The sequence below is a fragment of the Equus przewalskii genome, chromosome 17 (genome assembly GCF_037783145.1).
Source record: "Equus przewalskii isolate Varuska chromosome 17, EquPr2, whole genome shotgun sequence".
Classification (NCBI taxonomy): domain Eukaryota; kingdom Metazoa; phylum Chordata; class Mammalia; order Perissodactyla; family Equidae; genus Equus; species Equus przewalskii.
This window is the reverse complement of record NC_091847.1, coordinates 72,072,078-72,085,923: the sequence shown is the minus strand read 5'-3', so window position 1 is coordinate 72,085,923 and position 13,846 is coordinate 72,072,078. Positions and strand designations below refer to the sequence as shown.

At 42.0% G+C, this 13,846-nt stretch overlaps 1 protein-coding gene across 15 annotated transcripts in view; it reads left to right on the top strand.

Moving 5' to 3' along the window:
* The window catches only part of ANKRD44 (ankyrin repeat domain 44), a 348,643-nt gene that overhangs the window by 143,955 nt on the left and 190,842 nt on the right, over nt 1-13,846 (top strand). For all 15 annotated transcript variants that reach the window (XM_070580487.1, XM_070580486.1, XM_070580483.1 and 12 more), the window contains one exon: nt 707-790. In XM_070580487.1, coding sequence (XP_070436588.1) covers nt 755-790 — 36 coding nt within the window. In that variant the 5' untranslated portion in view covers nt 707-754. The remainder of the gene's footprint in view (nt 1-706; nt 791-13,846) is intronic.

Genomic DNA, 13,846 nt, shown 5'->3' with positions numbered 1-13,846 from the left:
ACCTGCCACCCAAGCAGAGCTAGTTTATCTTCCAGCTGTGTTTCCCTCGCCCTTTATAAATCCTCTGCTGTATGTTGGGTCTCGTTTAGTGGATGTGAGTCCAATGATAAGCACTCAGTAACACCCCTTCTTGCTTTGCACCCTGCCATTATATTTTGAGCCGGCAGTGGGATGTAATCCCACCTTAAACACTCAGTGCTTGTTGGCTAACGTTATGGGGAACGTTTGGGAATGATTTCAAGGGTTTTCCAAACATTGACAAAAATGTGTTCAGGTGGTCAGAACATGGCCATTTCCATCTTTTAGGAAGGGAATTGTTTGAGGGTACTGCGGAACATTGTCTAAGAAAAAATGGGGGAACAATGGGGCTGTATGCACAAGACCACAGATTTGGGAGTTTCTTTGATGGAGAATTTAAGGGGCTTTCAAGGACATCCTCAACTATGAGTGATGTTTATGTTATACTCATAGCCCCAGCTTAGATGTGATTGTCATGGCTTTTGAATCGTATTATAGTTATTTCTTTGTGCAAATATCTCCCCCACTAGACTTCTAGTGAGGGTGGATCTGAGCTATATTTATCTTTGTCTGCCAATTGATAATTGTTGAATAAACTTTTGGGGAACAAATCTTTTAGCCATCTGCATCTGAATGCAATCAAATATATTTAATTATAGTTCTCATTCAAATTCTCCTGTGTTTGCAGCCACCACTGGTCCAAGCAATCTTCAGTGGTGATCCAGAGGAGATACGGATGCTCATCCACAAAACTGAAGATGTCAACGCTCTGGTAGGAGATGCTATGGTTTTGCCCACTCAGGCCCTCTTCCCCTTTCCTGTACCATGGACTTCTTTAGTATCTGGTGAAAGCTCTGGACTGCTTCTCAGAATTCTGTTTTTAAATCCACGAAATAAAATCTATAGGGTTAGAAGGGAAATCAATTATATTGAAATATAGTTATCAAATTGTTAAAAATCAAATGTGTGATGTAATAATATATATGTTTCTTTGTTAACACATTTAAATAGCAAGATACAGCAGAAGATCTAGTAATGGCCATAATTTAAAAATAGTGATGAGCATGATCAATATTTTGAGTTATGTGTGACTAGTATAATGGGGTATGAACATACCTGTGATTTCTGTTGGTGACCAAATCACAGTTACTGCTGCCACTACTGAGGTTTGCTGCCTACATTCGTAATGGATGGAAACGTGAAATTTCTATTAGAAGTTAGTGAAAATAAAGATGTAGTGTTTTTACACCTAGAACCCATGCCCTACAGCAGGGGTTGACAGACTGGTCCATCACCTGTTTTTGTACAGGTTACCAGCTAAGAATGGTTTTTATTTTCTAAATGGCTGAAAAAAAATGAAATGAAGAATCATATTTTGTGGCACATGAAAATTATATGAAATTCAAATTTTCATGTCTGTAAGTAAAGTTTTCTTGGCAGACAGCCATGGCTGCTTTCACTCTGCAACAGCAGAGTTGAATAGTTGTGACAGAGACTGTATGTGGCCTGAAAAACCAAAAACACTACTGTCTGGCCTTTTAGAGGGAAAGTTTGCTAACCTCTGCCCTGCAGGGCCTGTGAACCTGGGATTCATGGATGAACTAGGCATCCTGTGTGCGCTCTGAAATTGTATGTAAGGTACATGTGCACTTGTGGACATATATTTTTTTCTGTGAAAGGGTAAAGGCATTTCATTAAATTCTTAAAAGGATCTATGACCCCCAAAAGATTAAGAACCACAGGATCTGGAAGTTCTTGAAACAAACAAACCTGCAAGGAAGAAAGGTGAAAAGAGTTAGTCAATAATTTACCCTTTTGATAGTTTTTGAGACCTAGATCGAACAAGCAATTATATGCAGTATATGCTACTAATTCTCTTAATGTAACTCAATTGCCTAACTGCTCCAGTCCATCAGGGAGAAGAGCTCTCTTTGAAATCTCTAGTGTTAGGTAGAAACAGCAAAAGAGTCAAACCCATCTCAGTGTGAGAGCTTTGCCGGGGGGAAATGAATTATGTGCAAGGTTGTCTCTCCACCCGGTCGGCTGAATGCTTTATTCACAAGGTGAGTCATTTGGTGCAACCCTTGTTCTGTGGCCATGCAGGTTGATGTGGCTTTTTGAAAAAGCTGTTGACAGCTTCTCTCCAGTAGGCCCTGAAAACAACGGGGCAATGTTTTGTGACATTTTTGCAAGGTAAGCACAGAAGAGGCGAGGGCCAGACTACTCAAGCAGGCACTTGGGCATTTGTCCAGGGCCTGTGGGGCGTGACCTGTACTTCTGAGAGGAGGCAAGGCAAGGGAGCTGACTGTCCAGTGTTCTGACAGCGCTGGAATCTGCCCAGCCCGTTCTGTGGCTGTGGCTCAAGCCCGGGCAAGCCCAAGGCAAGGTTGCTATCTTTTCCTGATCGTGAGCAAATAGGACTTTTGTTCAGTCATACATACCAAGTGAGATCGTACTGTCTTCTGAATAGCCTTTATTTCTTCTTAGGAAAGTGACAAACAGTTGTTGGCTGGTAAAGGGTAGGAGAGCTTAACTTGAGTTGTAACCCAACTGTATTACTGAATTAGGTAGGTAGGTTAACTACTGTAACATGTAGACTCCTAAATGTATCATGGCTCAAACATAAGAGAAGTTTAGTTCTCTTACGAACAGATAAGAACAGAGGGCCCCTTTTCCACGTAGGGTCCCAGGTATCATCCTTTAAGGTCACCTGAGGGGTCTGCTTCCAGTTCTGCCAGCCACAAGGGAAAATGGAGCATAGAGGCAAGGCGCGGGAGGATTTTTATGGGTCAGCTTGGAAGTGGCATCATCACTTCCACTCACATCCCATTGACCAGAACTCAGTCACATGCCACACCTAACTAGATGAGAGCCTGGGAGATTAGTGTGGCTGTGCCCCGAAAGAGTCAGAGAACACGGACTTTGGTGACTAGTCAGCAATCTTGACCACACCAGTTTTTCACCTTACAGAATTCTAGGGAGTTTGAGCGGTCTCACTACTTCTCTGTGCATGTCTTATTCACTCAGCAGTTGTTTACAGAGTTCAGACCTTGTGCTAAGTGCTAGGGATACAGCAGTGAGAAGACAGCTTTTACCCTCATGGAGCTTACAACATGGCGAGAAGGCAACAAAGGGAAACCATACTGCGGTGTGTTTTTGAAAGGGAAAATCCAGGCCCCTGTGTCAGGGCCTGCGTCAGTCATGAAGGACTGGTGAAGGGTTGTGTAAACTGAGACCTAAGGGCTGTTACTGTGGAAATGGCTTTGTGTTTGTGGTCTGTTGGATGTGTGGCAGCAGAGAAAGGTGGCATAAAGGGAAGGAGAGGAATAAATGAATGAATGAGTGGTTGAATGAGTGAATGAACAAACGCAAGGAGGGGCTGAGTTCCTTAGGTTGATGGAATGGCTCTTCGAGGCTCCCGGTCCCTTTCCTCCACTGTCGCCTCCTCAGACTCCCTCTTCAGTCCCCTTTCCCTTCCCTCAGGTGAGAACAAGAAGGTGGTTTGATCCCCTGCCCTAGTGTCAGGGGTGTTGGGGACACTGAGGTGGCCTCTTCAGGTCCTGCTTTTCTTTTGCCAACACTAATGAGCGGTCAGTCGCCTTGACTATTTTGCTGAAGGTGGATTAGGCGGTTTAGGGGAAGTGGTTGTTAACAGAGGGCGTAGGGGATGGAAGACAAATAAGGATTAGAAATCTCAGCCTGGAGACTCATTTTAGGAGGGAAGAGTGGCTGCTAACCGGCACATTTCAATGTCAAGGAAGGAAAATAAATAAGGAGGAGCCTCCTGTTGGCGGGAAGCCAGTATTTGTCTTCTTCCCTTCTCGCTGTGCTCTTTCTCTCTCTGCCCCTATTGATTCGCTTCCTTTTTCTTTCTGTCCTAGGTTCTGATCTGTGGCCTTTCTTCTTCTCTCCCACCCTCGCTGTGTCTTCTGATGGGTCACAGGTTATTTGGTGTAAATACGCTTTGATTAGCTGATGCTGATCTAGGAAGGAATCTCATTCAGCTTTGCCTCTTGTGTTTTGCCAAACTTTATTTCCCACTAATAGTATTCATGAACCCTATGCTTCATCCAAACCAAATGACTCAACCCATTGGTATTTAGTCTTCTCTCACTTCTCCTCTGTTCCAATCCCATCTGCCCTCCAGACCTACTACTTCCCCTATTTTTTTTTTTTTGGAGAAGATTAGCACTGAGCTAACATCTGCTGCCAATCCTCCTCTTTTTGCTGAGGAAGACTGGCCCTGAGCTATCATCCATGCCCATCGTCCTCCACTTTATATGTGGGACGCCGGCCTCAGCATGGCTTGCCAAGCAGTGCCATGTCTACACCCGGGATCCGACTCGGTGAACCCTGGGCCACCGAAGCGGAACGTGCGAACTTAACCGCGGCACCACCAAGCCAGCCCTTACTTCCCCTGTTAATTCTCCTAATTCTCACTTCCTTTCTGCTGCCTTCTCTGCCACCTTCCAACTCAGCCAAAGAAACCCACCTCTTCTCTCAATTCCCAAAGCTCTTTGTACCTCACTGATCACTTTATTTGAGTTATTTATACCTGTGTTTTAGTTTTCAGGGACTATGTGTTTAATGACACGATCGCTGTCATTCATTCTCATTTGCTCAATAGCCCAGTCCAGTTCTTGAAACACATGTCGAGTGAGTGACTAAACTTCGCTTTATTACTTAAGTGGAGCCAATGTGTCGTGGCCTATTTTTCATTTTTGTCCATGAGGATAAGTTGTCAAACAGTGCCTGACTTAGTGTCCCTCGGGCTTCAGTTGTGAGATTGAAAATTCTCTTCGTAAGAATGAAAATCTGTAGATGGGTTTGAGGAGACTCTCAAGGCTGAGGAAGGGTACTCTGAGTTTTTTTGTGGTTTCTCTGGCTAGTGGCATGTCAGGACCTGGAAATGTTGGAAGACAGTTCTACGCTCTGAGGAATCCATTTAAATTCACCCAGATGTGGCTGATAACAAGAAAGGTTTTAGGAGGCTTCCTCAGACTAACCAAATTGGGCCCAAGGTAGAGCATCTGAATTCAAAATGAACACAGGGATTCTAAAAACAAAGATTTGAGTTCCCTAAAGGCATTTTTGGGATTATGCTATGACACCATGACATTAACAGAGAGTTTTACTGTGCCACGCTGGAGGAGAGATAGCGACAGACCGGCGCCTGTCAGTGGTGAGTGGTGAAGACAGGGAGGGAAGCGTGTCATGTGAGGATTGATTGAAGAAACTGGCGATAGACTTGGGAAGGACAGGAGAAGTGTCCCACATAGTTCAAACACTGTCAAGTTAAAATGGAACCAGGCTTACCATTATGTCATGTGGTTGTAAGCTGCAGAAAATAAGATTTCAGCTCAAAATAGAAGAAATAAGTAAATAGACAGAGCTGTCTAAAGAAGTAATGAGTTGACTTGACAAGTAATAAGCTCCCTGAAAGACCACTGGATGGGAGGTTCTGAAGGCACTGACAGTGGCACGTATGGCTCCTCTCTCCTGTGTGCCCTCAGCCAACGTTGCTAATGGTTCATGACATTTTTTGAGTCTTAAAGACCAAAATTTCTTCTCAGGACAGTGCTATTAAATTGAAATTGGCCTGTTAATTGAAACCTCCTTCCCATGGCTGGGCTAAGTGATGTTTAAAGTCTCTTACAATTGTAAAAGATGACAGTTCCAAGATTTGTAAGTCCCATGGGATAGCAAACCCCTAATACTTATTTCTTTTTTTAAAGCCATCACAAAGAGAATGAATACACACACACACACACACACACCACACGCACACAGGCGTGCAACCATTATCATACCAAATAAATTAAAAATAATCTCTCAGTATCATCTATCCAGTGCATATTCGATTTTATTTTGTTCCAATAGTCTCAAAGATGTCTTTTTACACTTGGGTTGTCCCCAAGTTAATTATTTTAATCCTTCTATTTTATATAAAAAAATGATTTTGTCCAGCTGTTAATGTTTGTTATTAGCCCTAACAGGATTTGGCTCAAGTACATTGGTACCTTTTGCTTAGTCTCTCCATTTCCAAGAAGGAAAGGGATGATACGTGAATATAATAGTATAAATCTTGGGGTGAAAAACTTATGTTGGCAAAGAACTTATAGTGAGACAAAGGGGAGGCAGCTAGTAAAGCTGCAGCTCTTAACTGTGGGCATTGATTCAGGTGATGGTAGCCTGCTAGTCCCAAGATCCATGTGAGAAGAAAGAAGCTGTGCCAACACTGTATGATGAGGGTTTGTAAAAATGAATGAGGCAAATTATCAATAGTTAACTGGTTCTTTGTTCTTGTGTGTTTGCATAGAGATGTTGCACTATTTCTTTTTTTGGTATGTATATATATTGCAAAATGGTCACCACAGTAAGTCTAATTAACATCCATCACCATACGTAATTACTTTTCTTCTTGTGATGAGAACTTTTAAGATCTGCTCTCTTAGCAACTTTCAAATGTGCAATACAGTTTATTAACTGTAGTCACCGTGCTGTACGTTACATCGCATGACTTATTTATTTTATAACTGGAAATTTGCACTATTTCTTTTAAAAATAGAATGTATTTTTTGAATCTACTGGGAAGGGTGCAATATGGCTCTACCTAAAGAACTTTGAGTGATAAATTTAATATCTTCTCTAAATTTTTCTCAGCTTGATTCTATCATGTCAAATGCCTTAGAAATACAACCTATATAGCACAGCCTTTTAAGCTTCCAGGTTTTTGTGTATTTTCTCTCACCTACATATATATTACTTGATTTTTCTTTTTCAATAAGGAATTTGGTATGAGGATAAAGACTTGAGATGTTTTGTTAGCTTTGAGACCTAGGTACCCTCTAAATCAGACCTAAATCAGAAGCTGCTGGGAATAAGGAAGCTGCAGGCGGGAGTGGCAACCTCAAGTCCTATAAATGATGGACGTGCATGGTCACTGGGCCTGATGACCCACTCGGCTCTCACCGAGAGTTGCTGCATAGGAATGCAGGCGCAGTGTGGCCCAGACTTTTTAAGTTTTTAAGAGAAAATACAGGAAATCTCTAAATTGTTAAATGTTGGTTCCAAAAAAATGATCCAACATTGTTCGGGCCAAAGAAAACACATCCCTGGGCCAAATCTGGCCTGCAGGCCACCGTTTTGCTAACTGTGAATGAGATCAGCAAATATACAGCAGTTAAGGTTTCTCTGGCCACCTGCCTCTGGAAATCTAAAGCATGGTCCTGAGGCCGAGGGCCCAGTGTTCTAGGGAGAGAGTGGCCTGTGTTCTCCAAGCGTTGACAGCACTTCTGGCTCACTAGGCAGCAGGGAGGCTGGTGGTCCCTTCACAGCCCTGGGAGGGTGCTTTTTGTCCTGAGGGTAGGTGCCAGTCTCTCAGCACATGCCGGCAATCCTGTCACAGCCTCTGCTCCTTGCTGGCCCACTGCCCAGGGTGTGGGGCTGTGGTTTGGAAGCTATGACCTGTGTCCTGTAGAGAATGATTCACGAACTCCAGACGGCCCTGAGCAGGCTGCAGTGATGTGGCTTCACGGCCATTTAAAGTGTGTGAAGGCGGGTCTGGTTAGCATCGTTCCTAATTATCCTCCCGGGGATGCTGAGCAGTTTGAGGCCCCATTTCTCCAGCCCTGGCCTTAGAGGTTGGAGAGCCATCCTCCGTGAAGTAGAAATCTTACAAGGCTATGTGATTTGCACTCTCTAGATAGTAGAGGTGGGTGTTTTGGAGCTGTGGAGACATTAAACATAAAGCATAATGGCATTAGTATTATTTTGCAATTGCTGGACATTTTTACAGCACAAAGAAAAATCTTGCAATTAAAACGTACACTTCGTAAATAGCTTGAGAATGTGAGCGTCTCTTGGATAAAGGGCTATGGCTCTTTTCTTCACATTTGACGTTAAATTTGGGGAGAGGATGTAAATGTGAGGAAATGAGCTACGTTGTTCTTAGATGAAAAGAAGACTCAATTGTTTGAAAGTCGTGTATTCGTTCAGTGCAGTTGAATTGGGTGGTAGGACTTGGGGTGGCAAAACTTGACAAGATCGTTCTAAACTTTACCTAGAGGAATAAACATGTGAGAAAATTCTTGAAAAAGAAAATCAATGAGGGGAGAGTTCCACAAATATATTAAAACAAATTGTAAAAGTATAGCAATTAAAACAGTGTGTTACTGGCACAGGAATAAACAATCAAATTAGAGGAACAGATTAGAGAGTCCAGAATTAGACCCAAGTGTATGTGGACATTTGGTATAAAATAAGGACGCGTTAGAAACCACTGGGACAAGATGGATTATTGAGTGAATTGTGTTGAGACAACTGGCTGGTAAAAAGCTGAACCTTCCCCTAATTTCTCGTACCAAGATAAACTTAGAGGTAGAAAATTAAAAGATGAAAGTAGTGTAATACAACAAGGGGGGGATATTTTTTCAGTGTTGGTATGGGGAAGGATTTCCTAAGCATAATGGCAAAGATAAAGACCATAATGGAAAAGTAAATACCTTTCAACATATAAAAACTGTAAACTTTTCTATATTGTCGCTATATACAAGGCTAAAAGATAAAGATATGTATAATATGTGTGAAAAGTGTTAATGTTCCTAATATATGAAGAACTCTTGCAAATTATTTAGAAAAAGATAAATAGCCAAATAGAGAAATGGGTGAAGACCATGCAGAGGACACTCACCAAAGGAAAAATGGAAATAGCCAACACGTATGAAAGGGTGTGGTCCAACCTCACCTGAACTCTAAGAGTTCAAATAAAACAGCCGCCCGTCATCTGTACCCGTCAGATCAGCAAAGGTGAAAATAGGCTCTCAAGGAGGGTGTAAACAAAGGGATGCTCTGAGGCCTATGAGGGGAGTGTCATTTCTACCAGCCTTTGGAGGGCGGCTGGGCGTCTATGTCAACATTCCGATTGTGCACACTCTGACACAGCAACACCACGCCTGGGAATTTGCCCTCAGGGAAATCACTGGACAACTATATATGTATAAGAAGGTTTGTTGCTGTGTGCTTTATAATAAGAAGAAATTAGAAGTCACCAGTAGTTTATTTCTTAAATTTGTTACAGTACATCCATATGTAGTAATATCACACTATTTTTTAAAAGAGTGGTTTGTATCAATTTTTACTTATTACATATATTCATTGATAGGTAAGATCTTCAAGATATATTTTTGAGTGAAACAGCCTGTTGTTAAACAGTATTTATCATGTGTATATATAAATATAAGAAGAGATCTAGAAGAATGTTCTCCAAAAAGTTAATTAAGGTTGAATCTAGATAGTGGGATTTTTGCTTTTTTCTTTATCCATTATGTATTATTAATATTTTTAACAGTGACCATATATTATGTTGATAAGTGGTAAAAACCAATACATTTATATAAAACGCATGTACACAGTAAAGCCAAAAAAACCAGGTTCCAAAGTTGCCCATATTTAGTATAAGGATATAACTTTTTTTTTAAAGATCGGCACCTGAGCTAACAACTGTTGCCAATCTTCTTTTTTTTTTTTCTGCTTTTTCTCCCCAAATCCCCTCAGTACCCAGTTGTGTATTTTTTAGTTGCGGGTCCCTCTGGTTGTGGCATGTGGGATGCCCGCTCAGCATGGCTTGATGAGCAGTGCCATGTCTGTTCTTGGGATCTGAACCCGTGAAACCCTGGGCCGCCGCAGCGGAGCGTGTGAACTTAACCACTCTGCCACAGGGCCAGCCCCAGGATATAACTTTTAAAATGTACTTATTGTATTTGTCTGAATAAGTGTAGAAAACACTTGAGTGACAAGGTGCTTATTACCCATACTGTGTGCTGCCATCTTTTATCACATGACGAGGGCCTTTCTCGTGGCTTTAGCCGGGGCCTGAGGAAGTGGTGGTGGGAGCTGTTCCATCTCAGTAGAATCCTTTCCTTCTACCATCATGCTCCCCCTTTTTGGAGGAATTTCAGGGGGGACCTCCTTACCTGGTGTTGAAGACTGAAAATGTGTATGGATGAGATTCTAGATGGCAATATCGTAAAATTTAATGTATTTTTACTTAGGAGTATGAATCACATTTTATCTGATAAATTATGGAAAAATAATTTTTGATTGTTTTGATTAGGATAAAAATCAAGTAAAGGTTTCCAGACATGTTTTTGGTTTTCTTTGTTTTTTAATTTCTTTTACAATGACAATTTACTTATAATCAGAAAATTTTTTAAGCTTGTGGAAAAGAGGTAACTCATTTTTAAAATGAATTGGGCAGATATAACCACATACCCAGGTTATTCCTGAAAGACATGCTTAAATTAAAAGGATGTAAGGCAGGGGCAGGCCAGGTGGCGTAGTGGTTAAGTTCACACGGTCTGCCTCAGTGGCCCAGGGCTCACAGGTTCGAATCCCAGGCCCGGACCTATAGCACTGCTCCTCGGCCCACGCTGTGGTGGCATCCCACATAAAATAGAGGAAGATTGGCACAGATGTTAGCTCAGGGCCAATATTCCTCAGACACATACAAAAAGATATAAGGTATATTTTAGATCAATTGGTTATGCCAGCCCTGATTTTTACCAAGGATGTATACTTTCAGTTTCAAATGTTAAATAACTATATAATTATGACAACCAGAAGACTTTCCAAGTGTAGTTTTATAGATCTGTTATTATTACAACTGACTTGAAAAGAAAGAAATGCCAAGAGCTTAAATGAATGTTGCTCAGTTAGGGTGGAAGCCTGGGCGGGGAGGGGGTGTTCCCTGGGAAGTTGCATAGCTGGTTATAGTCATGTCACTTGCCAACTTTCTGCTTAAAGGATGTTCCTGCAGTCAGTCTAGGACGCCTATGGGTTTCTTGCTGTGGACTTTCTGAAGTCACGCAAGTGTAACGCAGGTCACCTTCTTCTTCATCGGCTCCCTTTCTACACTCCTTCCAGGCTTTCCCCACTCCCACATGTGCATATTCAGAGCTTCTGATATAACACCTTCACAACTAAACTTTGTATGTCTCTGCTTGATCTCTCTTATTTGTTGGCATGTAATGCATATCAGTCACACCAAAATGCAAGTATGGCGTAGTGAAAGGGACACTGGGCTAAGCTCAGAGGCAGAAGCCTTGGCTTCTGTGTCCTTGAGCAGTTAATCTGCTCTGGCCTCACTTCTCTGTCTACAAAATGGGCATGATAAACTTTTTATAAGATTATGATTAGGGAGATGAAATGATATACCTGTATCAGTTAGGATTAGTTTTGGCTGCGTTAGACAGAAAACCAATAACAGTAAGAGAGTAACTTTTAGTAAAATAGAAGTTTATTTTACTAAAATTTAATAGTTTTGAGTAAAGTAGAAGTTTACTTATTTCCCACATACAACAAGTCAGAGATAGGCTGTCCAGGAGTAGCGTGATACTCCACAGTGGGACGAGTCAATCTTTTTCTCTTTGTGCTGCCATCCTTGGCATGTGGCTTCCAAGTCATTGTCCAGAATGACCACTTGAGCTTCAGCCATCGCATCCAAATTCCAGCTAGCAGGAAGGAGGAAGGTGGAAGAAAGATATGCCCCCTCTCTTTAAAGACACTTGCACTAAGGACACTATTTCTTTTTTTTTTTTTTTTCCGAGGGAAGTTAGCCCTGAGCTGACATCCACTGCCAATCCCCCTCTTTTTGCTGAGGAAGATTGGCCCTGAGCTAACACCTATGCCCATCTTCCTCTACTTTATATGTGGGACGCCTGCCACTGCATGGCTTGATCAGCAGTGCGTAGGTCTGCTCCCAGGAACTTGCAAACCCCAGGCTGCCGAAGCAGAGTGCGCAAACTTAACTGCTACACCACCAGGCTGGCCCCAGGACACGATTTCTTATATTTTGTCCAGAACCTCATCAGATGGCCATGTACTCAACTAAAAATCACTGTCTATTATGAAGGAAATAGAGATGTTGGAGCAAACCAGCAGTCTCTGCCATGGTAGGTAAGAGATTTGTGTGACCTAGGAAATGCCTAAGTACAAGAAAATATCATTTATGTATTTTGCCATGAGGCAACCTCATCTACATTCATCCATTCACCAAAAGTTTACTCATACCTCTGGGGGTGTATAGCGCTAGAGCTGACACTCATTATCCTTCCTGGTGTATTTCTTAGTCAATTTATGTTATCTCCAAAAGAAGCCTTGAGGGATTCATGTAGCTGGGCGTTGTTTTTCTCCTGCTTGGCTGAGTGTGTGGGAACAGAACATCACTAAGGTACCATATCCCTTTCTTTGGGAGGAGAGAGGGGGAAGGGTGATACTGGAGCAGGTAATAATGGCAGCTCACTAGCTCCCCAGTACAGACACTGTGTTGTTTTTCCCTCCAGCTCCTAGAGATCCTGTCTTTTTCATCAATGCTTCATGTTGATTTGCATCTTCGGTCCTCACTTGTCTTGTATATATGCCTCTCCCCCTATTTAAAACACACATGTTGGACTGGCTTTTCATCTTCTGCCTTTCTCTCTCTCAAATAGGGGACACTCAGTGTTTGAACAGGTATGTATTTTATTTTGGAAGCAAAGATAGATGGATGGGTGGATGGATAGATAGGTAGGTAGGTAGATAGAGATAGATAGATAGATAGATAGACAGACAGATAGCTAGATAAAGAAAGCATGTATAACCCAGTGGTCAGGCAGCATTGTTCACTACTGGCTGTTTCTCAGGGGGCCCAATATGTGCAGGGCTCCTAAGGAAATAGGATCTCTAACCACAGGCCCAAGATACTCCATGTAGAAGGGATCTGGAGATGTCCGACATTCTTTCTCCCAATATTCCTGGAATTGATGGTAGTGGGCCTTCTTCTTTTTAATCTTCTTGTTTTATTATGAAAATTTTCAAACATTCAGAAAACAACCATGAGCTCACCACAGAGCTAACAAAAGTGTTAACACTTTTCCATATTTACTTAAAAAAACAAAATGAAATTTTGTACATGTGGAGGTTTTTCCCCACATAAACACACGCTTAGTGTCATTTGTGTCTTTGAATAAAATACCACCTTATCTGGAGCTTCCTGTGTCAAATAGCTCCCCTCTGTCAGCCTCTAACCTCTTCTTGCTGGCACTTTTCACCACCTGAGAGACAGTATATTTATTTGTTTGTCTTCTGAGCATCTCCCTCCACTAGCGTGTCAGCTCCATGAGAGCCGGGATGTGGCTTTGTTCCTGTTGACGCCTCCTGGGCTCCAGGGGGGCTGGCACAAACTGGGAACGGATGAACACAGCTGAAGCCTCTTTCAGGCTTCCTGACCTGTCACCTCCCTCCCTGCCTCTCTGCCCCGGGGGAACCACTGTCCTGAAGTTTTGTCTATCCTCCCCATCCTTGTCTTCATAGACTCTAATTTTACTTATACCTTAAATCTGTGTGTGTGTATTGGGTCCATATGTGCTGGAGCAATAGATGGTGTTGTGTATCTGTAAAAACATTACATTTGCAAACACTCTATCCTCTGTAACTTGCTGTTTCTCACTCAACGTTATGTGTTGGAGATTTATCCATGTGGATATATGAGCATTTTCTTCATATATTTCATATTCCTACATTAATCCTTCTAGGATTTTATCACAGTGGGTCCATTCTTGGCCAGAGACTTTTAATCATGGCTATATCACCCTTCTGTCAGGGACTCTATGAGTCTGACCTGTGGTAACAATTGTAACAGACCTAGAAATGGGTTGGAAAAATGAGTAAGATGATAAATTTTATCACAGTGAAAAATTTTAAGAATTTATCAAATTGTACACTTGGAAAAAAGTAAGTTAGAAGGGGGACCAAGTAAGGGTATTCAATAAGGATCGTTCTCTTTGTAAAA